This window comes from Nicotiana tomentosiformis, chromosome 1 (genome assembly GCF_000390325.3).
Source record: "Nicotiana tomentosiformis chromosome 1, ASM39032v3, whole genome shotgun sequence".
NCBI lineage: Eukaryota > Viridiplantae > Streptophyta > Magnoliopsida > Solanales > Solanaceae > Nicotiana > Nicotiana tomentosiformis.
Genome location: NC_090812.1, coordinates 77,506,707 through 77,533,452, shown reverse-complemented (window position 1 = coordinate 77,533,452; position 26,746 = coordinate 77,506,707). Strand labels below are relative to the sequence as shown.

General features: G+C 34.6%; 3 protein-coding genes across 4 annotated transcripts; 1 reads left to right on the top strand and 2 right to left on the bottom strand.

Moving 5' to 3' along the window:
* The first annotated feature begins 3,550 nt into the window (after positions 1-3,550).
* LOC104109981 (small ribosomal subunit protein bTHXm) lies at positions 3,551-4,147 on the top strand. The gene has a single exon (XM_009619392.4). It carries the CDS (start codon positions 3,623-3,625, stop codon positions 3,896-3,898), a length of 276 nt encoding a protein of 91 aa, XP_009617687.1. The 5' UTR covers positions 3,551-3,622; the 3' UTR covers positions 3,899-4,147.
* A 2,313-nt stretch (positions 4,148-6,460) lies between these two features.
* LOC104109982 (NADH dehydrogenase [ubiquinone] 1 beta subcomplex subunit 9-like) lies at positions 6,461-10,758 on the bottom strand. Its single transcript, XM_009619393.4, has 6 exons — positions 10,374-10,758; positions 10,207-10,248; positions 9,557-9,638; positions 8,627-8,682; positions 7,249-7,322; positions 6,461-6,723 (listed from the first exon to the last, which is right to left on the bottom strand). Exons 1-5 carry the CDS (start codon positions 10,503-10,505, stop codon positions 7,275-7,277), a joined length of 360 nt encoding a protein of 119 aa, XP_009617688.1. The 5' UTR covers positions 10,506-10,758; the 3' UTR covers positions 6,461-6,723; positions 7,249-7,274.
* Positions 10,759-16,505: 5,747 nt separating this feature from the next.
* On the bottom strand, positions 16,506-23,220 carry LOC104109983 (kinesin-like protein KIN-7E). 2 transcript variants are annotated; one of them, XM_009619396.4, is made up of 15 exons: positions 23,065-23,220; positions 22,527-22,618; positions 21,685-22,034; positions 21,336-21,425; positions 21,139-21,239; positions 20,881-20,994; positions 20,725-20,806; positions 20,554-20,621; positions 20,342-20,407; positions 20,124-20,248; positions 19,414-19,741; positions 18,818-18,922; positions 17,880-18,737; positions 17,208-17,515; positions 16,506-17,029 (listed from the first exon to the last, which is right to left on the bottom strand). In XM_009619396.4, the coding sequence occupies exons 3-15, from the start codon at positions 21,905-21,907 to the stop codon at positions 16,711-16,713; spliced, it is 2,787 nt and encodes a 928-aa protein (XP_009617691.1). In that variant the 5' UTR covers positions 21,908-22,034; positions 22,527-22,618; positions 23,065-23,220; the 3' UTR covers positions 16,506-16,710. The 2 variants fall into 2 exon arrangements, with proteins under 2 accessions (XP_009617691.1, XP_009617690.1); XM_009619395.4 differs by having other exon boundaries at positions 21,685-22,031.
* Between the last annotated feature and the right edge of the window lie 3,526 nt (positions 23,221-26,746).

Below are 26,746 nucleotides of genomic sequence, written 5' to 3'. Positions count from 1 at the left end.
TGTACACTATTTAAAAACAACTGCAAATTGAAAGTTTGTCAATTGCAATTTTTTATTTACAATGTCTAATATATAATCATTGGTTTAAAATTAATTCATTTACGAATGTTGTAAATGCTGTTTGGATAGTTGCATCCCTCGCATCCGGTTAGGCATTTTAACTCATATCAATTAAATATTTTATTAATTTAAGATTAATTTCACTTTGTGCTTGATAGTTTTGATTACTAATTATTATGCAACTCAAGTTACTTATATTTTGTAAGAAAAAATTAAATTTGATTATCTCTTTTAATTGACTATATTATATATATCATAATATTAAAATTGTGTTCTTAAAGAATAGTCTTTGGCCATTGGTGACTTTGCATCTACCCAAACTTTTGACAGTTTTTATTAGTTCATGTAAACATTTATCCTTATCAATCTCATAAATAATATTTTATGCATCATGTTCATGATCAACTCTTGCTAAAAATATTTGATCATTTTAGTTATTAGGTTGCATAAATAACTATAATATTTATAAGATATTCCAAAAATATATATAATTTTTAGTCTCAGAGAAAATACATATGTACTATGATTAAAACACAAAACTTCAGTACGAATCAACTTTTAAAAAAAGTATTTTTCACTAAATAAAAATGTCATTCAATTGTTTTTGGTAAAACAATGTCATCTAATTATTTTTCTATATATAGGACTTTGATATCAACAAATATATTAATTATTAAATGTTTCTTTATTGAATTATTTACAAGTCCTACTATTTGAATTTCAAAATCAAGAAGTTGAAAGATAGGTGGTTTTGAAAAAAAATGGTTTCATATCCAATTTACAAAAATCAACAAAAAGTTTGTAAATCCTTCTTTATGTAAACTATGTCGAAATTCTTGTTATTTAGGATTTCAAAATTAGTGAAAATTATCTTATATAATTTTTTTAATTAAATAATGTAACATGACTATTTTTTTATATTTGAACTCTTTTAAATTTATACTCAAATAATATATTTTTTCTTATCAAGCTTTTCTGCATAATATTTAAAACTTACAATCAACAATTAGAATAAATAACAAAAAATAATAATTAAGAATACAAAAAGAAAGAGAGAAAGAAAAGAAGACTATCAAATAATTTCAATAATTGGAGACAACGCTAAAAATCACAATAAGACATATTTCTTCCTTTATTGAGCTAGCAAATAGTATCAACTTTTCAGAAACTTATATTTCTTCTTTAATTGTTATTATAATCTCAAACACAATTCTTAATAATATTTATGTATATTTTAAAAAAATGTATACCCATTGATATGAGGTACACGCACAAAGCGCGTATCCTAAAACTAGAGTACGAAGCCCCTTAACAAAATATCGTTCGCCTTTTTACCATTTAAAAATAGATTTTACATTAATAAAATTATAATTATAACATAACTATTTTTCTAATATTTTGAACTTTAAAATTAACTAATTTTATTTATTATGTACTTTCTCATTTGAACTATGTAAAAATTTCTAATATTTAGGAATCTAATATTAAGTTAGATTTTACTTAGATAATTTTTCTGTATTTAGTATAGCTATTTTCCTTAAATATGACCCTTCCACATTTCCAAGTTTAACACGTTAGGAATTGTAATGAATTTCTTTTCGCAAAGTTTTTGTCTTCGTCTAATTTTGTAGAATTAAACACCAATGAATCATCAAGCATGTTTTCTATTTCAAATTCTTTGTCCATTATTTGGGACAATGCGAGTAGCGTGGATTCTAATTTTCACATGTAGACAAAGTGTTTAAGATGACTTATACATTTTCTATACTTTAATATAAATACTTTAATTAGTACTGATGCATAACACGTACATCATATTATACATTAAACATAATTGTCATTTAATTATTTTTCAATATAGATTTTTTAAAATTAACTAAAAGCTTTGCTATAACATGAACTCTTAGTATTTAGAAATTTGAAACTGAATAATATATTAATTTACATTAATTATTATTTATCTGAATTGCGTAAAATAACTTTAACTTCTTAGTTTAATTCATATCCAAAGAACAAAAATCGATAATTTAATTTAAAATTCTTATTTATCAAGATCTAATAACAACTGAATAATGTATATGAACAAACTAAGTTGCACCGATTTTGATAATTTTGTTTTGAATTAAGGAATAATCGAAATATCAAGGTATATTATTTTCTAATTCGAATGATAAACTCAATTAAAATTACTATATTCTCAATTCAAATGAGAGAAATAAGTTTGAATATAATGATAAACAAGTTAACCAAAAAGGTAAAGTCCACAAAGAATAACTAATAACTATATTTTCAAAAATTGATAATATCATTTCGTGTTCCTTCGATATTCAATGGTATTTCAGGTTCTCAAACTTTGTGTCTTTTGCTTTATAAATATATGCAACCTTTAAATCTCTTTATAGATGTTACTAACATTAGGGCTAAAATATTTTAAAATTATAATATTATTTAATTACCAAAAACACAAAAGAAATATTGCATTTTTCAAAGAAAAAAAAGAACACTATTTTTGGAAACTTGATTTGAAGAAATACTTGAGGGAATAGTATGGTTGTATATTAAGATGAAGCAAGAAAAAATACACGCGCCCAAAGAAGAGAGTAGAGATCCATGCTCTTTAACACACCAACGTCCAGAGGGTATAAATTATCAAATAGCCAATTTCAGAAGGTAACTAAGACTATAATTTATTGGGGGATTTTTTAACATAAGCTCTATATTTTTCGCTAAATAGATTACCATAGTCTTTTTAGAATCTATTAATAATAAGTAAATTCATTACAAACTTAAACTCTTGCTACTATAAAAATAAATATCCGGATGGATGGTTATGTGCTTGAAAATAAAAAGAAAGCTCAATCCAATACGAAGAAAGAGTAGATCAATAAGAAAAGTGTATCGGTTTGAATAACACCTTTTGCAATAGTAAATTTGTTTTTTCTAATATGTTAGAAACAATTCCCGTGGTATTTCTTATTGATAAAGTAATAGAACAATTGAAGTTTGGTTCTGAGAATTTCTTTCTTGGTTGACGATAGCTAAATAGGATCAACAATTTTTTAGAAACTTACATTTTTGTTAATTTTAATTTTATAGCTCATACACAAGTTTTAATATAATATTTATATAATTTTTTAATATTTTATATTCATGAATATAAGGTACACGCGTGCGTATACTAAGACTAGTTAAGTTAATAGTTTAAACAATTGTGAAAGCAATACTTCTTCCATCCAAAAGCGAGGAAGATTATTTTTCCCATTTTGATGGAGAAAAAACTCTTGGAAAATATTAGTTTGGCAGTTAAACACAGGAGTGGTTTTTTTTCTAAATAATATTATTGAAATTTAAATAGTTAAACCCTTAAAAATCATAAATACTCCAATTATTACTTTATCCATTTCTTCAAAATCAAACAAAAAGAAAAGGCTTTGGAATAAGATAATCAAAAGAAAAAAACTTTAATTAAACTTTTTCTATTTTGTCCCCTTTTTTCATTATTTCAGTTGAGCTCTAGGGTTTAAGGCAAAGGGAGTAGGGTGGTGGGTGTAAGAAAACGGAGATGGCGATGACACAGTGGTGCAGTGCAGCAGCGAGGAGAATGCTGACGATGGCTACGGAGCAACGAATCGCATATTCATCCCTAACATCATCATCTCCATCTGCCACGTCACCGATTCTGTGCGGACGAGGGGATAAGAGGACGAAAAAGGGGAAAAGATTCAAAGGTTCATATGGGAATTCGAGACCCAAAAAGGAGAAGAAGATTGAACGGATCAAGGATAAAGTTGAGGTTCCCAGGTCTACCCCTTGGCCTCTTCCTTTCAAACTCATCTGATTTTATTTTCTGTACCCTGAAAAAACATCGACTCTTTTGTCCCGTTTGCAATCTTTTGAAAAAAAAGATTTATGGCCTTTATTATGAATGTTGAATGTATTTACTACTCAAGACAGTGTAGGAAGTTGTGTTTTAATTGTTTTGTTTAGCTAGCAGGTGTATTGCAATTTGCATACAAAGGTATTATCATATGGCAATGTAAGACTAGGAGTTGTAGGAATTGGGAATAAGAGCTGAATTATTTGGTTAGTTGATGTCAAAACTCAACTAAATTCAACTATGCTCAATACCAATTAGTTGGGGTTAGCTGTATGAATCATACTTTAATTTCTTTTATGTTGGGCGATAATAACCGATCACAATCCTCGTCATTATCTTGTCTTGGAACTGGTTATGCTTTGCATATAGGCAATTTTGGGTCCAGAAAACTAAAGCTCCAAAATGGGATTAGTTTTGGCTACTGCTCATTTTGCCTTCTTATCAATAAAGATTTAAACTTATAGACATCTATCTCCATTTCCCAAGATTTGGGACATATGTATATCTCTGCTTTTCCTTTTTTACATGACTTTATGGGCTGATCTAGTGTCGTGCTGTTCTCGTGTCCAATTTAGCTGGTGTCAGATTCCAATAGAAAATAAACAAATGAAGAAACAAGGTTTTGGATTTGCTTTTCTTCATATTACCATTAGTAGTTGCTGGCTTCAAATACACATCTATAGTTGTAGAACTCGGCCATTTAAGACGGACATTCGAAGTGTCGTTCTCATGTATTAGGCATGTTTGGGAGGTTGGAGTGAATTGGCTGGATAAAATCTGCAGCTTTCAACATTGAACTTCATGTTTCAGTGTGTGTGAAATCCAGCCTCCCATATTCTTTATAGTTGAAGCTCTGAGCTAGAGATGTCCTTTTCTGTTGGCGGTTTTGCATCTCATTAGATCAATTAAGGTACGGATTGCTATATTATTGCTTGACATATATGTCACTTTTGTCCTCCTATTTTGTCAGTCTAATTTTCTTGATCTTTATCTTAATACTATCGGACACCCAAATAATTAGTGAACCTTCTTAAGTGACCGTTAATTGACATGCTGGAGTATATACATAGAGGTTAGGATGAGTATCCCAATGGCTTCTCACCTTGTCCTTCTCTACTCTCTTTTAATAGATATTTGAATTGGTATATGACAGAGAGAACTGAATGGCGAAAAATCAATTGTGAAGTTCAATGATTCTGCCAATTACTGCATTCTACTGAAATTAGTTTTGCTAGGTAGAGATTGTGAATAGAGGCGGGTGGACCTTGGATTTGTTCAGACACAGAGCATTAGATATACATATGAATCTAACGCCATAGTTTCAAATGTACAATTGGTTCAATCATAAGAACCTTTAAGGTTAGATCCGTCAAGTTCAAATTTTGGATTTGTCTCTGATTGTGTATATACATTGTGTAGAGTAATGATTTTGCATCATTCTTATGGAACATGCAACACAATAGTAGCACATCTTTTGACGAGGACAAATCATGCATCTTTCATAATTTGGAGCTAATAGGTCACTCTCACAGGCAAACATGAAAGTGCATCGAGAAGGATGATTTTTGGTCGGATTTTTTCTTGCGTTCATTTGTTATCCAAGGATAAATCATGTGTTTTATCTAGTATGGTATACGTGGTATGGTACATCAGGTGTTTTCGAAAGAATCACATATTGAATGAAAACCCTCTTTTATCTCTTTCCGGGAAAAAAAAACCCTCTTATATAGTGTTAAATTTGACTTTGAGCGAAATAAATTTGAATCTCTAATGAAATGTCATTTGAAGATTTCTTTTAATGCCGAGCCAGTGAAAGAATTGAATTATAAATCTAATGACAATGATCCCGTTCGATTACACATCAAAAACACCTTTTGTGGCATATTGGCATAAAACACTTTACGGTTTAAGATCAGAGAGTATTACTTAAACAAAAGAAAACAAAAACCCCAAATCAAAAACAAAATGAATTGCTAACTTCGCTTAGGTAGTAGATAGATAGACCTTTGATTGTGTGCGGCTAATCGGAAGCAGAGGAAGATGACGTAGTATTTTTATTTTTTTTCTAAGTTAAAGGCCATCAGTTGATTTAATTATTAGATAAATTGATAAACAAGAATAAGACAAGACGTCAATCTAACTTCTCCAAAATTCGAAAATTAGAGTCCTTACCTCTGGAATGCGATCATTGATTCATTGTGTTGGAAAATTATGTTCCTTTTTACTGCAGGATGTTTACTTCCTCTCCTACGTATCTTTTATTTCATTAGTTATTTTATTTTCCTTTGCATCCAAACAAAAATTCCGACACCAAGAAGAACAGCATATCTGCGCTGCTGCCACTCATCACAGTAGTTGAAAAAAGGAGATACCTGTTTTTGTGTCACTTCCACATATAAGGCAAGTACACGAGATTTTACCAAGAAACTGTTCAAACATCAATATATTAGGGATGACTCACGACTGTCGCCAGGAAAAATGGTGTCAAGACATGAATCTCTTAAGATTATCAGAAACTGGCAATGGCAATCCAAATAAATCCTCGCATTTTTCAATTTCGACTCGAAGTCTGACATTTATTTTTGAAATTCTGGGTTTGCAGCTCACAACTACTAAACGGAGAAATTTACATGAGCATCCTCCCATGCCAATCCCATTTCTCTAAACATCAAACCAGCAAAAATATTTAATGTCTCATTGTTCAACGTTAGTGAAGCAGATGGAATCACTAAGAAAAGAAGACGAGACTGGATCTGACTGTCCTCGCATGCCTGCAGTTTCTGAATCTGCAAGTCAATATATGACAATATTCAATCAAATGGCAAAATTTACAAATATAAATCCTAGTAAAAAACATATAGGTTGAGCTTCAGCAAGTCGTTACCAATATCAAACATGATTCAATTTTAATCACTGAATGTTTAAGACGAGAAAAGCACCAGACAAAAGTATCCGTGAATTGGAATTACTTGCAATTTACAACAGATGCTGTGTATCATCTTTCCAACAGTGCCACTTTGCTGAAATTAGTTAAATAGCTCAAAATTTTCCAAAAGTCAGGTCCAAAGTATTCTTCTGTGATGTACAAAAATGACTGGACCTTTTTAATCTTTATTTTTGGTGTTGAAATTTCGAATGATGACCAAAATTAACTTTAAAAGAAATTGCATCAGTCACTTTTCTTCCTATTTCCTGGTTGGGGATTCTTGTTTTATCCCTTTTTTCCTTGGGAAAGGGGGGTGGGGGGGGGGGGGGGGGCGCTAGGAGATAAACATAATGCAAATGTGTTGCATGACGGAACATGATTCTACCTGTTATTCATATGCATGTGAGAGTATCAAACTAGTTCAGCCTCTTCCTTGCCATAGTCATACACTATCTCAATCTGCATCATGCAACGAGTTAAGAGATTAGAAAAGGGATTTCATGAAGTCTGCTTGATGGTAAAAGAATTAAAAAAACTGGGTGGCATGTGACACCAAATTAAAATTTCATTTTGTGAAAAGGTAAATAGCAATTCATTGATCAGCAGCACTAAGATGGTGCTGCAAAAATTCATCATGTTACAAAAAGCAAAAAACAGAAGTATTGACCCTTCCATTCTGCAGGGAACTACTGAAATGAATGTTAATAGGCTAGAGTTGCAACGAAGAAGAGCAGAAGCTAGGGGAAAGCATGACCTGCAGAGATTGGAGGGTCCTGTCGATTGTCATAGCAGACAAATTTGGATTGGTTAATATAGGACAACTTAGTGCTTTTAGTTCATGTGCGGGTTGATGTACATATCTATCAACAAAAAAAATGTGGGCCAATGCAGCATCCCCACTCCCCAGGATACTTTTCTAATAATATATTTTTCTTGATAACCGTGGTGTCCGCGCCAGCTTTCGCGCACCTCGACTAATTCCACGGAATACGTGCCACCTCCCACCTCCCACCAGCAACAGGTAACTCACCACCAAGGCTTGGATAGATAGAAAGAAATCACCTAGTGTTTTTTGCCTCCGCTGAGATTCGCTAATAATTAGAAATTATAACTATTACCTTAACAATCAAGCTGGCTTAAGTAAGGCTACAAACTTTTATGGAGGGAGCAAAAAGTTCAAAATAATCTTTTGTCAAAATATGCTTGTCCTGCTTCTCTTACTACTCTGTCCTAGATTTCCATCTAAATAAAGAGCAGTAATACAACTAACTATAACACTGTATTCTTATGATGTTGATGTGACATCTTTTTGACAAGTTCCCTCTTTTGACAGTTCAATGTTTTAACTATTTTAACATGAACAAAGGTGCTTGAAATGAAGCAACTCTGCATGAATTTTGAAAATAATTGACCAAAACTGACCGTTGTAGCCATATAAAACGAGTATAAGGTTAAAATTTTAGCCAGCAATTAACAATGACAAAAAACAAATTCAACTCGAGCCGGAGCATTGCCAAGAAAAAGAAGAAATAAAATGAACTAGATATATTGTCAGTGTCTCTAGCATCCAAGCAATGTCGTAAACAAAGGCAAAAGATTTAACACTTGGATATTATTCCAGATGGTATTCGCAGAAACTGACGAAACAGGAAAGCAAATGACTTAAGCAACTAGTGTAACTGACACGTTGAATGTGAATAATGTAAGCACCTAGCATAAGCTGATACTAGAGCGTGATGTAAATAAATGTTTAAGCAAATTACCCCTTCTGGCGGTACTGGATTTCGGTTGAACTTGGAACCACCAGGTGCCCATGGAACTGTTCATCACAGAAAGAGAAAACCTATTATTAGAAGTCTAAAGAAAAAAGAGATTACTCAATCAATCACGTTTCTAAAACTTGTCACATATCCACAGCGTGTCAAAATATTAAGTAGACTTTTGTCTTTGAAAATCTGATAATAAGCTGGCTTATGCTTGTGCCTTCTGTATCTATTCACATAAATAAGAACTTTTAAAGTTTCAGATGAGGCAATCCGCATCGATGTAATGAAAATGAAGGACCCGCGACAATGACAGTGTCCTGAATCATCAATTACAACTGTTCATTATTTAACAAACATCTCATTGACCAAAGATTCACATAGTCCAACAAGGAAACATGCAGAGGTAAATAGAACAAGATTACGGAAATCAGTTATCTGCTAGTATCTTCAAACTTCCAAAAAAAAAAAAAAACTTAAGATGAGAAATCCTCTACATATATTTCTTCTCTTTTCTTTTCTTATCTTTTTCTGTTTTTTGTTTTTGTATAAGCATACACTAGATATTTTATGAATAGAGAGAGTCTTTTTTAAGAAAGATGAATAGACGCAGTTTCTTCCTCATTAAAAAACCATACTCCCTAAATCCAAGAACTTAACACCACCAACTGTTGTGAGGATGTGATGATTCCAACAGAACTTTTGCCAGCTTCAACTATTAAGAAAATAATTCAATTGAACACCTGTTTCTCGTACAATATGGTCTCCGGCATCATATCCATGACATGTTTCATTCATAGGGTTGAATCCAGTTTACTACAAGCATGAAGTTCAAAAAGTAAACATAGACAAAGAGGATTCATATAGCAGACTCCACTTGCTTGGGATTGAGGCAAAGTTGTTTGTTATGAAACTCATAAGGACACATACCAATGTAAGGATCAGGGTGCCGCCACTTATTATAGGATGCTTCACCATCAGCTATAAGTCTATCAATAGTTTCAACGTCTTCCTGGATGTTAACAAAGCAAAACAGAAGAAGATGAACTTATCCATAAAATTGCAAAAAGAATCAAACATAATACAGAGAAAATTTAACAACTACAGAAATACAATTCCCCTTGTTGAGAAAAAGAATTGAGCTCCTCATTCATTTGGCCATGAAATTAGCGCATCTGTAGATGAGAGGTAGAGTCGTTTCTCATTATCCATAATGAACCTTAATGCAGAATCATCAATTCTCAAAAAGTTTTCTCTTAATCCACATAGACAAAAACTTCAATCATGAACTATTTTTTTTCTTTCATTGTAGCGGCATGCGCCAACAATGAACTCACATTGTCTCCATTATAACTTGTGCATCAAAAACAAATAATGCTGGTGATTATTTTTTGATAGAGACATGATCAAAATTGTTCACAGGAACAAGTCACTCCGTAGAACAGTAAACATATAAACTTTAATTCCAATATCGAACTAAAAAATATGATCCTTAACCGAAAATGATTATTTTTTAAACTAACAAGCTAGTAAATATAAAAGTCACCAGAAAAGGGAAAATAAAAAAAATGAAAACAAACCATATTTCTGTTGGCCTCAAATCTCTCCCTTAGGGCGTCCGCCTGAAACAAACAAACAAATAAATAAATAAATAAATAAATAAAAGGAATCACCGAATCGTATGAAGGAAATGTGGAAAAAAAGAAAAAATGGAAGAAACCCTAGGAAATGGGGGATAAGATTTTACATCAGGATAGAAGAGGTGGCGATGGACGGCCCAATTGAGAGTGTCTCTGAGAGCACGCCTGTAGAGGATCCGAACTCTCTCCTTCTGCGCCGCTCTTCGAGCTACGAACGATGCTTTTGCTATTCCGCTCATCGCTGCTTCACTTTCTCAATCTCTCTCTGAGCTGAGTTCTCCCCTTTCTGGATCTTTCTTTCTCAGCTACTACTCCCTTACGATGTCGTTTCGAACGCTAAAGCTTAAAACGAATGCAAAGAATATATATCGTTTAATATTTTAAACGCGTTTATTATAAGTCCGCAATTCTCCAATAGTACTTGTAAGTCTCAATTATCCAATGCGATTTATAAGTCGTACTTAGCGAATGCAATTTCTAATTCATATTTACAGAATGCAATTATAAGTCACATTTATGAATGAGATTTATTAAAGCGATTTATATGCCTCCATTTTTAAAATGTGATTCACAAGTTGTATTTTTAATATCCGGTTTAAGATAACATCATTTCCGAAACCGTTTGTTACCTCATTTAACTAACACGAATGTAAATAGCATTTCCACTTTGCTTCTATCGTAATAATTAGTATTTCGAGAGAGAAAGTCCAAAGGTGCATGTTAAGCCAGAATTGCTAACTTGTACCACTACGATGGCTCGCCGGAAACGGAGACCCCCTCAAGTCTATACCCCAACTATCACTACCAAAGTCGCCAACCTACAATCAACCCTCACACAAAGCCCTAACCTGGAAACAGAGGAACGAGATACACAAGAGGAAGTTTCAGTGAAACATGAAGATCAGTCAAAACCTAAAAGTCAGATGGTGGAGGAAGCTTCCCCAAAGGCAAGATCTGTAAGGCAGATTACTCCAGCTTTAGGGGTGATACAAAATCTAGCCCCAATTCAACTAGCTAGCTGGATTCTAGGGGAATCAAACCAAAGAGAAGAAGGTGGTACCCAGCTTACCTAGCCTGCTAACAAAGGGGATGAGGGTAATGTGCAACCTGCCCGCAAATTAAATTTTGTGATGGAGCCTCAACAAGCAAAACCTACTATGGCAGAGATGGTGAAGAATAACATGACACAAAATCAAGGTATGAAACTTAACTTCTATCCACCAGTGTTAAAAGATGGAGTTAAGGTCGTGCAATTAAACCACCGGGACATAGATGAACAGAAGCAGAAGTGGCAATCTGCGCTAATTGGTTATGTAACTGGAGGAGCCCCAAAATTCAAGGGAATATTGCAATTTGTATATGGCGTCTGGCAATTTGTGGCAACGCCTAGGGTATTCATGCACGATGATGGGTATTTCATATTTAAATTTGAAATTGAAGAGGATAAAGCTTGTGTGCTGCAAAATGGGTCGTATACCTTCAGGAACAGACCAATGATCCTGAAACAATGGTCACCAGACTTCCAAATGCAAAAGGAACCTCTTCGAGTACTACCCATACGGGTATGTCTCTCGTGTCTTCCACTCTTGTATTGGTCTAAAGAAAATCTAGGGAGAATTGCAAGTTTCCTGGGCAAGCCTATATGCACTGATAGCTTAACAGCTAAAGGTGAAAGAATTTCATATGCTCGATTGTTGACAGGGATGGATATCACCCAAACATTGTCGGAGGTTATCAATGTTGAAGCATCAAATGGTAGTATTTGGAACCAAAAAATTGAGTATGAGTGGAAGCCTATTCTATGTCATAAATGTCTGCGGTTTGGACATAATAATGAGCAATGTCCAAAACAGAAGTAGGAGAAGCAAATACCATTCAGAAAAGCAACCAAACAGGAGAAACAAGCAAGGCATGAATAACAGCATAAGACAAGAAGTACCTCAAAAGGGAAACCTTATCCAATTGCAAACCAGCCATTAGCAAATCACACTCCACCAGTAACTATACACCAAGAGAAAACTCACACTGCCCCCTCTAAAGTCCAATTCAGAGGAAAGCAAGTTGTAGTATTCCAAGGTTTTAAGGAGATACCAAACATGGATAAAGATTCAGAAGATGAAATTGATCTCAATCAATTTAGTAAACTATGCATGAAGATTGGAGAACCTGCGAGTAGAAGAATTTAGGGTCAAAGAAAAGGTAACAGTGGTAAGTTGCAAAGGGATGGCCCTATTGCCAAACCTCCCTCATGATCTTTTGTTCTTGGAACATTATGGGGTTGAACAAGCCCTTTAAGCAAAAAGAATTTAAAAACTTTTTGCTCAAGAATAAAGTTTATTTAGTAGGTTGCTTAGAAACCAAAGTTAGACAACAGAATGTTACTAAGGTTATTAGGAAATTTGGTACTGATTGGTGCTTCTACTTTGATTATTCCCAAGCTCCAAATGGTAGAATTTGGTTAGAATGGAAACAAAGTTGTGTGAAGGAGACCATTCTCGACCGCACTGCACAGTTAGTGCATGGCCAAGTGTAGGATCAGAATTCTCAATTTCAGTGCAAGATGTCATTTGTTTATGGTTACAACACTATAGAAGGCAGAAGAGGATCATGGGAGGCTCTAAGGCACATCAGTATCTCTATAGTTGAGCCATGGATTGTACTTGAGGACTTTAATACCATACTCTTTGCTAAAGATAGAGTGAATAGGATGCCAGTGCATTTAAATGAAACAGTAGATTTTCAGAATTGCATTACTGATATAGGTTTGGGACAAGTTAACAGGAAGGGGTGGCTTTACTCCTGGTGCAACAAGAGGGATGTTGCTGATAGGATCTACAACCATATTGACTGGGTATTTGGTAATGACAAATGGTTCCAGAGCTAACCAAGAATGTTCACACCATACTCCCATTATTATCACAACAGTGGTCCCCAGACAGAAGCTGAAAAGGCCATCCAGGCTACTTAATGTATTGATCAGTGAGGCCACATTCAAAGAAGATGTTAAAACTTGTTGGGACCAACAGTTCACTGGTTGTCATATGTATAGACTTTGGATGAAGCTCAAGGCATTGGAAATTGAAGAAGAGGTATGAATAAAGAGATGTCAAACATAGAGGTTAAAATCAGTAATATACAACAGGAATTGCAGGCAGCCCAAAACCAGTTAGCCAATGATCTGTTCAATAATCAGGTAACAGCTGAGGAAAATGAGTTGATCCTTCAATTAGAAAAATGGAATATAGTTCAAGAAAAAATACTAAGACAGAGATCCAGAGCTACATGGATAGCTTATGGAGATGCTAACACAAAGTACTTCCAAGCCCAGCTGAAGGCAAGACAAGCTAGAAACAGGATCTCTTCTATATGTAATGAACAAGGATTCTTAGTTTCAAAGCCAACCATAGTGCAACAACAGTTCTTGGTATACTATAGGCAACTCTTGGGAGATACAAATACAACAATGCCTTGTATTGATACTACCATTGCTAGAGATGGACCTTGCCTATCATTGAGCCAGCAACAGGAAATGCTTGGGACAGTCACTAGGGAAGAAATCCTAAGGGTTATTAAAGACCTACTGTTTCAAAGAACACTTGGAAACAGTAGGAGAAGACATTGTCAATGTTGTACTACAATTCTTTGATAATGGTAAACTGTTGAAAGAGGTTAACTATACCACAATTACATTGGTGCTCAAAGTGTCTAATCCTACTTATGCCAAAGACTTCAGACCTATAGCATGTTGTACCACTGTTTACAAGATAATTGCAAAGCTGTTAACTGCCAAGTTAAAGATTGTAGTTGATTATTTGTGGGGCCATCCCAGTCAGTATTTATTAAAGGAAGAAATATCCTGGACAATGTGATTCTCGCTCATGAGCTGGTGAAAGGTTATGCAAAAAAGAGAGTATCACCTAGATGCATAGTGAAGGTGGATATCAGAAAGGCATATGATTCTTTGAATTGGGATTTTTTGAGAGGGGTCTTGCTGGAATTTGGAATCCCTCAGAAGATAATAAACCTGATCATGACTTGTGTATCCACAGTTAATTACTCCATACTGTTGAATGGTGGCATAACCCCTATATTTCAAGCTAAGAGAGGACTAAGACAAGGAGATTCTATGTCCCCATACCTGTTTGTCTTAGTTATGGAGTATCTAAATAGATCTCTGAAGCAACTCAGACACAATCTTGATTTCAACTACCATCCCAGGTATGCTAACAAGGGAGTAGTGCACATCTGCTTTGCTGATGACCTATTAATGTGTTGTAGGGCTGATCAGATGTCTATTTCCCTGATGATGCAAGCATTCAATCATTTCTCTAGTGTATCTGGACTAAAAGCCAATTTGGAGAAGAGTTCCTTCTATGTTGCAGGAGTGACAGAGGAGTTTAGTTCTCATATAATGCAAGAGATGCACTTCTATAGGGGAGAGATGCCATTTAAATACCTGGGGATTCCATTGTCTTTTAGAAAACTGTATATACATCAATGCTTTCCATTAGTTGAAAAGATCATTGCAAGAGTTAAATGTTGGACTACCCAATTTTTATCATATAGTGGCAAAGTACAACTCATCAAAAGTGTACTCTTTGAGATGCAGACATACTGGGCACAAGTGTTCTTATTACCTAAGAAGATATTGAGTATGATGACAAATGTTTGCAGAAACTTCTTGTGGACCGGTAGTAATGAATACTCAAGAAGGGCACTAATTGCTTGGAGCACTGTATGCATGCCTAAGGTTGCATGGAGATTGAACATTTTGGACTTCTTTATCTGGAACAAAGCTGCAATGCAAGCTATTATGGGTTGTGGGTAAAAAAAAAAAAAGGAAATGTTATGGGTACAGTGGATCCATAACATATATATAAAAGGAAGAGACCTAGCCAGCATGCCTACCCCAAATCAAGTTAGTTGGATAGTTAGGAAGATATCTGAGGCAAGGAAATGGATGACTCAATCTGGAAATCCATTAGATGATCTTAAAGCATGTGAGGAAAGAGGGAAGTTCAGTATCAAGAAGGCATATCAAACCTTTATACCTCAACTCCAGAAAGTTTCATGGAAAAGCTTGGTCTTAGCTAAAGGAATTGTTCCTTGACACCACTTCATTCTATGGATGACAATGCATAAGAAGTTGTCCACTGTGGATAGACTTCACAAATAGGGAATTCAAGTGGAGCAAGAATATGTCTTATGTAATACCACTGCAGTGGAGACATTGGAGCATCTTTTCTTTGATTGTGGCTATTTGAAGTTCATATGGAGCACACTATTACATTGGCTAGGGGAAAGGGGACCACTCAGAAGCTGGGAAGAAGAAATCGAATGGACAGCTAGAAGAACTAATAAATCTAGAGCACGATGAGGCATCATTGGATTTCTGTTTGCTGCAAGTGTCTACCATATATAGTATGAGAGGAATGGAAGAAGATTCAACAATCAATGAAGAGAAAGCATACAGCTGATAAAAGAAATTATATTACAGTTGCACGCTTATGGGCAGAGACAGAGCAAGTGGCGCCAACAATTGGATTGTTTAAATAGTTTCTCAATATAACACTAAAACATAAAGTTCGTTTCACGAATAGTGTCAGTAGAAGATTAGATGGTTGAATAGAGTACATGTAGAATAGTTCTAAAATGTATGAATAATGAAATTTGACTCCGGAGTCCAAAGAGTCAATTGTACATATTGATATACTTGGTTAAATAAAATTTTCAGTTTAACAAAAAAAAAAATAGCATTTTACATATGTATTTTGTATATTTTTGAAATTCTCACAAAAATTACACATTAGTGAAAATTTTCAGCCAAAATTGTATATTTTTTTTTCAAAAAAAGGTCCAAAAATAAGATGTACATGATTTTGAGGTACAGTAGTGTGGACTTTTACTTTTCTTTATATCAGCACATAACAATTTCACTTACAAAATACAACTTCAATACCAATAGCTCAACTTGTTTGGAAGTGGTGATTTTAAGCATCGGCATTTTATCATAAAAATTGCTTTGTAAAATGTTTTACCACTGTCAACGTAGTTTAACCGGTTGTAGTAACTAGTAAATTACCATCAGTCCATCACCAATATATGTTTTGTACCGACAGTTATATGTAATCGTTTCTAAAACCAACACGAGATGCAATATTTTTTACTCACTTTCTAATTCAGGGTTTAGATTGTTAAAATCTACATAACAAAATCAAGCCAATGCAGAACTGCTTGACTAAATAAAAAACATAATCTATAATCAAATATGAAGTAAAAAATAATAAGTGAATCTCAGAGTAGTATTATAGAATCCTAGGCAAACTAAAAAGGAAACCATACAATTCTAACCAGTGAACTGAAAACATATATTGAATCCAACTAATTCATAATGAGACTATGCTAATTTCACCTATATCTTTTCCTAGCTGAACTTTCACAAGCTCAGATAAGGGATGCCATACTATTCTTCCAGCCAAAAGATCTCCTGCTCTTCCGAGGAGGTGTAATGCTAAGCCCAAACATCTCCTTAAGGGCCGGCCCCTGATCAGAGAACCCAATTAGCTTTGCAACAACAGCAGCACTCTCTATCACACGATTCAAATCTGTGTCACTCCACAGATGATGAACAAGTTGGTGTCTCCTCCTCTTGGAGTTCAAATTTATGCCCCATTTCTGGTATATTTCATTTCTTTCAGCTCCCGGAATTCTTTTATATATGAGCCTGCTGAGCATATCTCTTTCGCGTCTAAGAGCTTTAAGGCTGTTAAAATCAAGAATAATAATTGAATCATATTAGCAGATGACGCAGAGATGGTAGTTACAAGATTGACATGTTCAGTCTATATGGTTCTAAAACATTACAGTGGCATCATCTTTTTTCCAACATATAAGTTACAAATGTTACATTAATACAGAAGACTATTGTGTACACTGTATACCTTGACGCAAGCGTGATTGTCCGACCTCCTTGCACAGCAGAATTTCCGCTCGAAAGTATTTCCTTGAGGAAGGAAAGTCTTCTTACTTCTACCTCCATGTAAATAGAATCCATTGGGTCACCTTTAAACAGCAAAAAGAAGTATGTCCTATGGATCACTGAAATATGGCAAGTTTGCCATAGTTCAATGATCATTTTCTGTAGCCTTCCAAATTCAAGAGGCCAATCTGAAGGAGCCTCTGATGAGTCCAGCATCGGGTCCACTCCTACACTTTTGACACTCCTTTTTGACTTTCCAGCCTCTTGAGCCTAACATAGATATTAATACATGTAATGAGGATAAAGATTGGGATAAGTAACAGTTTTTCCAAGTCATGTAAGCAAGTACATCCCCTGGAGAATAAACATGAGAAAAATGCATCCCATATGCATCAAGTAAGTAAAGTTATAAACTTAATGCCTACTATACAAAAAATTCCAAAACTTCTTAAACTAGAATTACACAAAAATCTAAGTTTTGTTTCTCTATATGCATACATAATTCAATCTGAATAGTTATTTTTGCATTGGCTAGCAGTTACCCCACAATAAGAGAAAGCAAGCACATATCAAAGAGCAGGAACTGATCATGCAAGCAATATCTGTCATCAAATTGACCAAAGATAGTTCAAACCTGATCATGAAGCTGATTATCATATTCAAGCTTAGCCATCTCCTTTAAACCTGCCACAAAATTGTCAACACTTGGGATATCCTCATCTCCAGGAGCATTACTCCCATCTACAAAAGCACTACCAATTGAAGACTGTGAATTGTTTCTGGATAATTTAGGTCTGTTTGCTCCATAAATCAATAGAGGAAGTTTCCAGTGTTTACGCTGGAAATTTTCAGGTCTTCCAGGAAAATCTTTCTCTAGCACATTAGGCGGGGTGGTCTCCCTATCTTCAACTGTCTCAAAATCGGGTGGAAGTGAGCCCACCATAAAATTAGCTCTACAGCTCCTGCTTCTTGTTAATTTCTGGCTTCTTGAACCGGATATACTTGTCGAAAGGGCAGGTGAAGATGAATCATCAGGGAAAGGTCTGACAAGAGAATTGATTGTATTCTGGATATCTTGCATCTTCTGCTCCCAGGCTGCATGAAGAGAACGATCACTGGTGTTATTTGCTTGTTCAAGTAACATTGGTGATGACTGCCGGATGTCAGAATGTCTGATACTGGAAGCAGGAGGCATTGACATTCTTTCTCCATACACTGTGTTTGACAAGCTAATGGATTCAAAATTTCTATTTTCACTAGATTCATCCATCTCAATACATCGAACTTCCTTGCAAAGGTCAGAATCTTCTCCTGTCACATTTGCAGATTCTTTACCCCTCTGATGTTGATCAGCAGCAGGCACAACACAGGATGTAGCATCACTTTCATTGTCCCTGATGTAGGACTCCTCTATGGCTGATGAGCAAGACACAGAGCTTACATCTTCGTACGTGTTGCCTTTCACCGATCTAGAAGGTAGACTCGACACGTCCTGAAAATTTGCAAAAAATAAGCAACAGATAAAGGAACATCTCTAATGGGTAGTTCAATCATGTTACTTAATATACAAACCTTCTGGCTGGAGGTTTTATCACTTTTAATCGTCCTCAGCAGATCCTCAACTCGCGATTGAGCAAGATCACGCTGCTTAGTTAGTTCCCTCACTTCTTTCTCTAACTGCAGATTTTAACCAGATAAAATATGTGAAAATTCTACAAAGTGTGGTCACATCTAATTGAACTCCACTTCAATAACACTTTTAAAGATTGAAGGAATTTGGCAATTAAAACACTTCAATAAACACTCAGGAACTTTTGCTGTAACAACAAACAAGGTTGCTTTGATTCCGATTACATGGAAGATAACTGAATGAAGAATAAGTGAAATCAGCAGGTAGATGAAAGCCTTGGCATGAGTGGGGACTTTTGCTGTAGCATGAAAGCAAGGATGCTTTGATTCCGATCACATGCAAAATTACTGAAGTGAAGAATAAGTGAAATCAGCAGTTAGATGAAAGTCTTGGTATGAATAGGAAGTAGATTAACTACTGGTCTCATGGTCTGCCAGATTCAATTCAACGGCTAGAGGTGACCAATCCAAAATCTGCTAGATGAAATTTTCAGAACACAACCATAAGCACAAGAGCAACGGTAGGAAAGAACACTCACCTTTTCAATCTGCTGGTCTTTCTTTCTCAGCAATGACACATGATCACAAGTAGTTGTAGGAGTTTTTAATTCACTCTCTAATCTAGCCAACTCTTTCTGCAAATGCTTCACCAATGCCTTGTCAGACATGACTACATTGACTTGTGCATTAGTGGACACTTCTTTGGCACAACAGGCAAATAGAAGTGTATTTCTAGATTGTTCTACATGGCTTCGTGCAGGGCTCAAGGTGCAGATTATGGCAGTCCTTGCATTGCCTCCCAAAGCAGGTTGAAGGATACGAGTTAGCTTAGAATCTCTGTAATTTACATGCCCATGTCTTCCCTTGCTGCAATTGAGGAAAGCCGTTACATGCACAAGTAAATGTAGTAGAGAACTCAGGGATGAATTAAATGCACAAATCTTGCATGTATAAACAGTGAAAAAGTGACGGAAAAAATGAACCCATCACTGATAATGCAGTTAAGGTCATTTCATGAACTGTTTTTTGAAAAAGTAAGGTTCATCTCATGTACTGTTGAACATACACATTTCATGTAGCAAACAGTATTCAATAGCATAAAAATCTTCACTAATCTTAGAGACAAAAAAAAAAAAAAAAATCCCCAACTTTCAATGTGGACAGCAAAAGTGAGTTACATGTTTATTGATCATACACACATGTAGTTTAGAGTGCAGCAAATCCAGATTAGAAAAACCAAGCAATCAACCTTAGCTTGCGGATAACAGTTCCCAAAGTCAACAAACTACGATTAATATGACAGCCTTCTTTCAATCTCTGCCCAACTGACAGCGCCTGAGATGCACGTTCACTTCCTGCCAGATCAACAAAATTCTGCATTCAAAAATCATAAGTTCGCCATCAGCAATTCATGCGTCCATGTCAAGAATGTAGATAAAATCGTAAAGTAAACTATTTGATGCATACCACACTAGCAGAAAGAGTTGTTTTGTTGTCCTTCCCTATAAACTCACGAGCTGAACTTTCAATTGTCTGAAGAAAGAACCAAGAAAAAGTATAAGAAGGAGACACATGTCCTTATTCCAGGATAATGAATAATATTTTACTATTCTAGGCAGAGACACGAAAACATGGTAATACCAAATTTATCAAAAAAAAAAAAGACAAGAAGGGAATACCAGTCTAAGAATTTGATGAGACCTGGAGCTATTTTCATTAAGATAAGTCTCCCCAATTTGTCTTTGAGCTGCAGAAAGGCCGCAAAACTTGTAACTTCTGGTTAAAACATCTATAGGTGCTAATTGTTACTATGATAAAGTCTAAAGCATAGAGTTGGAGATTTACACTACCTTCACAGATGGACAAGAGCTCTTTCAGATGGTCCCAGTCCCTTAAAGTTTCTTCTGTCAGTTTCTCAATAATGGTCCCTTTCTGCAGAACTCGAAATCATTAGAAAACTTCATCTGTTCCCTGTTAAAAGTTAAAACTAAGAAACAGAAACTCACCTCAGGATCATCAAGCAGCCTTAGTGGAGTACTATCTGAGCTGAGGAGGTCTCGAACAACTTCATTGTAGATCTCCATTGCAGAAAACTTCAAAACAAAAGCTCTTTCCTCGTGCTGGACAAGAGAAGGAAAAATCATTTTTGCAACAAATAAAGGAAAACCAAAAGAGGATCAGATAAAATTTCTCATCCACAAGTTAGAATATGATGTGATGCTATAGGGAGCAAACAGATGATGTCAAAGTAAACATTAAATTACCCTTTGCATATAATCATATATGTCTGTCACTGTAAACTCTGTAATTCCATTCATTGTGTATGTCTTTCCACTGCTTGTTTGCCCATACGCAAAGATAGTTGCTGCATAATATGTTTAGGTAGTCGTATTAATGAGTTCTCTTTCAAATGATAGGAATCTACAACAAAATGTGGAAGGCATATGATTGGAACACTCACAGTTGATTCCACTGACAACAGAAAGAGCAATGTCCTTCGTTCCTCCCTCATACACTTCCCTTGTTGAGCAATCACCCCTGTATACCCTATCTAATCTCAGAAGAGAAGAGCAAGAAGATACATGTAGTATCAGTAAATCATTTTTAAATGGTATTCAAGCTAAAACTGAAATTTATCCCAGTAAATGTATATGGTTCAACAGAGTAGAACGGCCAACCAAAGATGTGATCTCAGACCAGTTTGCAAGCTAAAATATCCAGATCTAAACCTCAACATACCTCTCACTAATTATTTCCAAATCTAAAAAGATCAGTTCAAAATGCAAAGGCTGAAATGGGGAACTTCTTACCAAAGGTATAAGCAGTAGGCAATCCAGACCGTTCCTGGAGGCTGTTCCTGTACAAAATGGTGGTCTCATTGATACACTCCCAATCTGAAACTTCACTCCTCACAATTTCCTTTTCACTTAAAGGCCTCAACCTTACCAATACCAGGATCTTCTCTTCACCGCCCAATGCAGCCCCTTGCATTTTCTCCCACTTCTTCAACTCTTCCCCACCAATAGCTCCCATCCCAAAATTTTCCCCCTCTTCTCTTTGTAGCGACCCCGATCACATAGCCAACAATAGACCCATGATTCGAAGTCTCAGAGCGAAAGGTAAAAAGAAGCCAAAACGTCTCACTGTCTCATAAACCCTGCTGCCAACAGAAAAAGGAAAGACAGTTAGAATGTTTGAAACATGGTGGTTGTGATTGCTAAAATAACACAGTAGCTATTGACCCCAGGGAACTAATTGTAAAAAGAATTTAAAACAATTAATACCACACGATTAGGTAGGTTGATTCATGGGTTAGTTGTGATTAAGCACTTTGCTTAAAAACCTTAATACCAAGTATTTTCAAGACCTAAAATTCCATGAAAAGCCCATGACTCAATCCACATTACTTTGCTTAACAGGGACCAATATTGGGACCCAACTATGCTTCAAGACCAAGTCACAATGCTATTCTAAGTAATTTTCACAGTAACTCTGAAGCTTGGAACTCTCAGCAATGGTGGACCCCAAAACCTAAATAAAATACAAATAGTATCTTTTTTTCATTAAAATAAAAGTATCTAAACAACAAAAATTTATACAAATGTTGATATAAAAGAGAAATCACATTGAAAAGAAAAGGTTCACTGTTCACCTCCTCTGCCGTATCAACTGAAAAGTAGCAACCTGAGAGATTGTTGCGATTTAACGGTCACAATGTTCTCTGCTTCAGCTTCAATTGTTCGGCTGAGATTTAAATAAATAAATAAAATATAACGTTGAACAAACCGAGATACGTATTAAATTATCACAATAAAAACATATAAAAACTGTAAGATTCTAACGGTAAAAATATCGGTTTATTCAGACTGATACACTATAACCTTGTTCTTAATAAGATTTCAACGGTAGAAAATATTAAAAGAACAAGATCGATCGAGGTTGTTTAATATTCAGCAAAGCCTGCAAATTGATTTATTTTAAGACAACCATAAAAGAGCTTGAAAAATTAAAAATCCTTTTTCTGATTATAAGAAACAGAGTGTGAACTTGAAGCTAACAGAATACTGAAGATGAAGCTTTACGCGTCGAATAAAGTCAATAATTATTAAATGAGTAAAACAGAAAAAAGTGTAGCAACAAAAGCAAACCCATAAAACTTTCAGATAGAATAGTAATTAACGAAATCTTACCTCCATTGTTGAATCCTCAAGGATACAACAATTACACAGAAAATAAAACACACACACACACACAATTTACACTTCTGGGAACTGCAAAAAATCAGATACGGGAGCAGTTTTATGGATCGGAGGGAGCGTCAACGTCTTTTTTTCGTGTGACGGTGAGGATTAACTGTAATGACAAAATTACCCTTTCTTTGTTTTATAAAAAAAGAGTTACTGGATATGAACCACGTGGCTCTGGAATATCGGTGCATAAATACGATGCTTAATTACAACGAGAAGAAAGTGTTATTTTCATCGTATAGATATGTGACACGTGTCACTTTTCAGTAGTGGACCACTAAACGGCTCGAGTGAGAGAAACTGTGAGATTAAGGAAACTATAAAATCTTGTTTATTTTAGGGAACATATTGAGATCTTATTTTTGTTCTGTTTAATTTATTAGTATTTCCCTCGTTCGGTCTTCTCCTCCCAAACAGAACTTTAATTAATTGGGGACCTTTTAGATTTAGTTTCACGATTCTATTAGTATTTTATTAGGACAAAACATTTGTCAAAATTAATACTCACTCCGTTTCAATTGATGTGTACTTATTTTCTCTTTAGTTCGTATAAAAGAAATGATTTATTTCTTTATTTTGAAACAATCTATCTTAATGCAATGATTTATAGCCACACAAAATATATGTGACTCATTTTACACCATAAGTTCTAAAGTCATTCTTTTTTTTCTTAAATTTCGTACTCAATCAAATATGTTCATATAAATTGAAACGAATGAGAGAGTATTAGTTGTGTCAAGTAGCGCACGATACTTTAGAACCATACTCCGATTACTATTATGATTCTTATCTTCGGCCCGAAAAGAATGACGGAATTCGATGAGAATCAAATCATATTCTTCAAATTTTCGGTATATATAAAATATCTAGATATCTATAGATCACAAACACTAAAGGTGAAAAATAGATTACAAACACTATAAGTCAAAGTTTTTTTTCACCTAATACTCAGATGATATTAAAATCATAATCAAATAAAAAATCGTTTAACTTATCAAATAGATTGTAGTATCATATAAACAAGAAATAATAACATAGTAAAAGGTCACAATCTAAAAAAAACCATCATTTGCAACAAGTGACTGAAAGCCTCAAAGGAGATGACTGAGTAGACATAGAGATAACAATGTGAAGATCTCATGTTCATACTTAAATATTAGACAGCGTTCTAGTGTAAAGTCATATGTTACAATTTTGGTAGATAGGTTTACCAAATATATGTTCATGGTGTTGGGATAAACCAGTCCAAAGATACTCTTAATATGGTGTGATATTGCTTGCTTTGGGCCAAACTCGTACGATTTCTCCAAAAAAGCCTCGTACTATTAAGAGATTTTTATACCTTATATGTATCAATTTTTTTAATTAACAATGTGAGACTTTGTTCACACACCCAAAAATCTCCCATTCAAACTAAGTTCCACGTGGCCTACTGCTACGATCCACAAGTCGCTCCCTCGAATTAAGTTCCACGTCGCGCGTGTCCATTTTCAAGATTTTCTGAGTGCCACTCACATTGTTAGAGTTTATGGCAACCGAAGCTCGCAACTGACTTCTTCTTGTGCGGGCTTTTTCAAGCTCGTAAGGGTAAGTAAACCGAGCCCCGCACCATCACTTTGTCATGATGTCTATTTTTTGCCAAGTCCGCACAATTTTTCCAAAAAATTCATCACATTGTTAATTAAGATATCATTTTTATATGTGAGTTCATAATCTTTTCAACTACTAATATGAGACTTTGTTCGCGCACCCGACACGTGGGTTCTAGACCTCTAACATGTTAGTAAGTTCATTAATTTTTTCACATAAAATTAAAACTCTAGCAAAAATTGAATTGCAACAGACATGGTAGAGCCTCGTGTCTGATTTTGAAATTAAATTTGTTGAAGACCTTGCTAATATTTGTCTTACGTTGAGAGAAAAAGTTGAATCAATCCATACGCATGGATATATCTTTTAAATCTAATTAACAATTTTCCTTCAGAAAGCTAAAAGTGATAGGAAAAGCTCAAGTGTATCCATGCCCTTTTGTCGGTTGAAACAACTTCCTTTAAATTAATTAAATTATTATACTGATAATGCACAAAAAAAAATGTAAATGTAAAAGTTTTCGATGTACATTATAGAAATCTATTCCAAAAGATGATAATTCACGTCTCATTAGGAGGAAAAAGGAAACCTTTGTTCTCGTGATTTAGAACTGCACACCTGTGCTCATTTCCCAAAAGGGGATCAAATTCATTATTACTATATATGTTGATAAAACTTGGTAAGATTTAGCTGAAAGGATTTGGTTAATATAATTGTCAAACCCGGCATTCACGCATCAGTGATCGCATCACCTGTCTAGTAGAAATTCAATACAGTTGCTGGAACTTAAACTTATTTTTTTTTTAGCAGTTGTTTGTTGCAGACAAATCTATAGTTGAAAAGTGAAAGGGATTGCAGATAAAAAGGCAATAGTCCACATGGTTTAATTATGAAAGATGCTCCCCTTCGTGACACCCACCGCAATTTTCTCAGCCTTTATACCGTCAAAAGTTGGTGGCGGAGCTGTAAGTATTTGTTCGTTATTTTGAGTTCGAGCGATGAGTATGAACTCGCCTTTTTAGGAAGTTTTTTACTCTCAATTTGGAATTTGCCGATGCGAATGTGAATTTAATTGGGTCCTAATTAGTGGCGAAACTAGAAAATTTACTAAGTGTTGTCAAAATATTCAAAAAAAAAAAATACACAAAGAAATAAGGGAAATCAACATATAGTATATATATAAAATAAAGTTGACATAGATAAATAGTGTAATTATCGAGCAAAGGGGTGTCACCCCTTAGCATAAGGTGGCTCCGCCACTGGTCCTAATGCGGGTACCAAACAACGAGTGAGAAATCATTTTAAAAAAAAAGAAAGAAAAAAATTCAATCTAAAATGGTTTCTGGAGCCCTGACATTATGATACTAGGTGAAGTGAAGGGAAATAAATGAATTGAGAGGAATGAACATAACCTGATTTGACAGATCCAATCTTCTACACACAAATTATAATTTAAGGACAGTTTCAATCTAACAGTTGGTGAGATAGGTAATCCTCCAACAGAAACCATCTTATTATTATTATTATTATTATTATTATTATTATTATTATTAGGTTCACTTGAAAAGTAAACCATCTTTTTTGTTATATTTCATTCCCACCACCAGCTGAAGCCTAACAGCAAAATATATATTCTCTATGTTTGAAAATATTCTTAATTTTCCTAAGTAGAATCTGTTTAATTCAACAACAACAAAAAAAGGGTGCTGAGAATTTTACAATATTAAATAAGTCAAATGTGGCTCTACATATTTCTCAAAAACTATTAAATACCAGCATTAACTTCTACTTCCTCTTCCTCTGTTCCCTATTATTAGTCCAACAATGGACAAGTAAAATGGAAAAATAACCCATTTTCGCAACAAGCATGTCAAATCAAAACATAAAAAGGTAAATTATTGGAAAATTATACTATTACAATTGTTATGTCAGACAAGTGCAATTAAAAAAAGACGAAGCAACCGAGCAAGTATATATTTAATCAATGGCTTCTTTGAAACTTTTTGACTTTATGTCTTTTCATTTTCAAATGCCA

What these genes read in the sequence shown, in the direction of transcription:
- LOC104109983 (XM_009619396.4), bottom strand. Translation starts at nt 21,907, where the DNA reads ATGGGAGCTATTGGTGGGGAAGAGTTGAAGAAGTGGGAGAAAATGCAA. An exon ending in CTCATCAAATTCTTAGACTG is followed by an intron (nt 20,408 to 20,553) that starts GTATTCCCTTCT and finishes TTCTTTCTTCAG; the next exon opens with ACAATTGAAAGTTCAGCTCG. An exon ending in AAGACCAGCAGATTGAAAAG is followed by an intron (nt 18,923 to 19,413) that starts GTGAGTGTTCTT and finishes TAAAATCTGCAG; the next exon opens with TTAGAGAAAGAAGTGAGGGA.
- LOC104109981 (XM_009619392.4), top strand. Translation starts at nt 3,623, where the DNA reads ATGGCGATGACACAGTGGTGCAGTGCAGCAGCGAGGAGAATGCTGACG.
- LOC104109982 (XM_009619393.4), bottom strand. Translation starts at nt 10,505, where the DNA reads ATGAGCGGAATAGCAAAAGCATCGTTCGTAGCTCGAAGAGCGGCGCAG. An exon ending in GCACCCTGATCCTTACATTG is followed by an intron (nt 8,683 to 9,556) that starts GTATGTGTCCTT and finishes TGTGATGAACAG; the next exon opens with TTCCATGGGCACCTGGTGGT. An exon ending in ATCCAGTACCGCCAGAAGGG is followed by an intron (nt 7,323 to 8,626) that starts GTAATTTGCTTA and finishes TGCATGATGCAG; the next exon opens with ATTGAGATAGTGTATGACTA.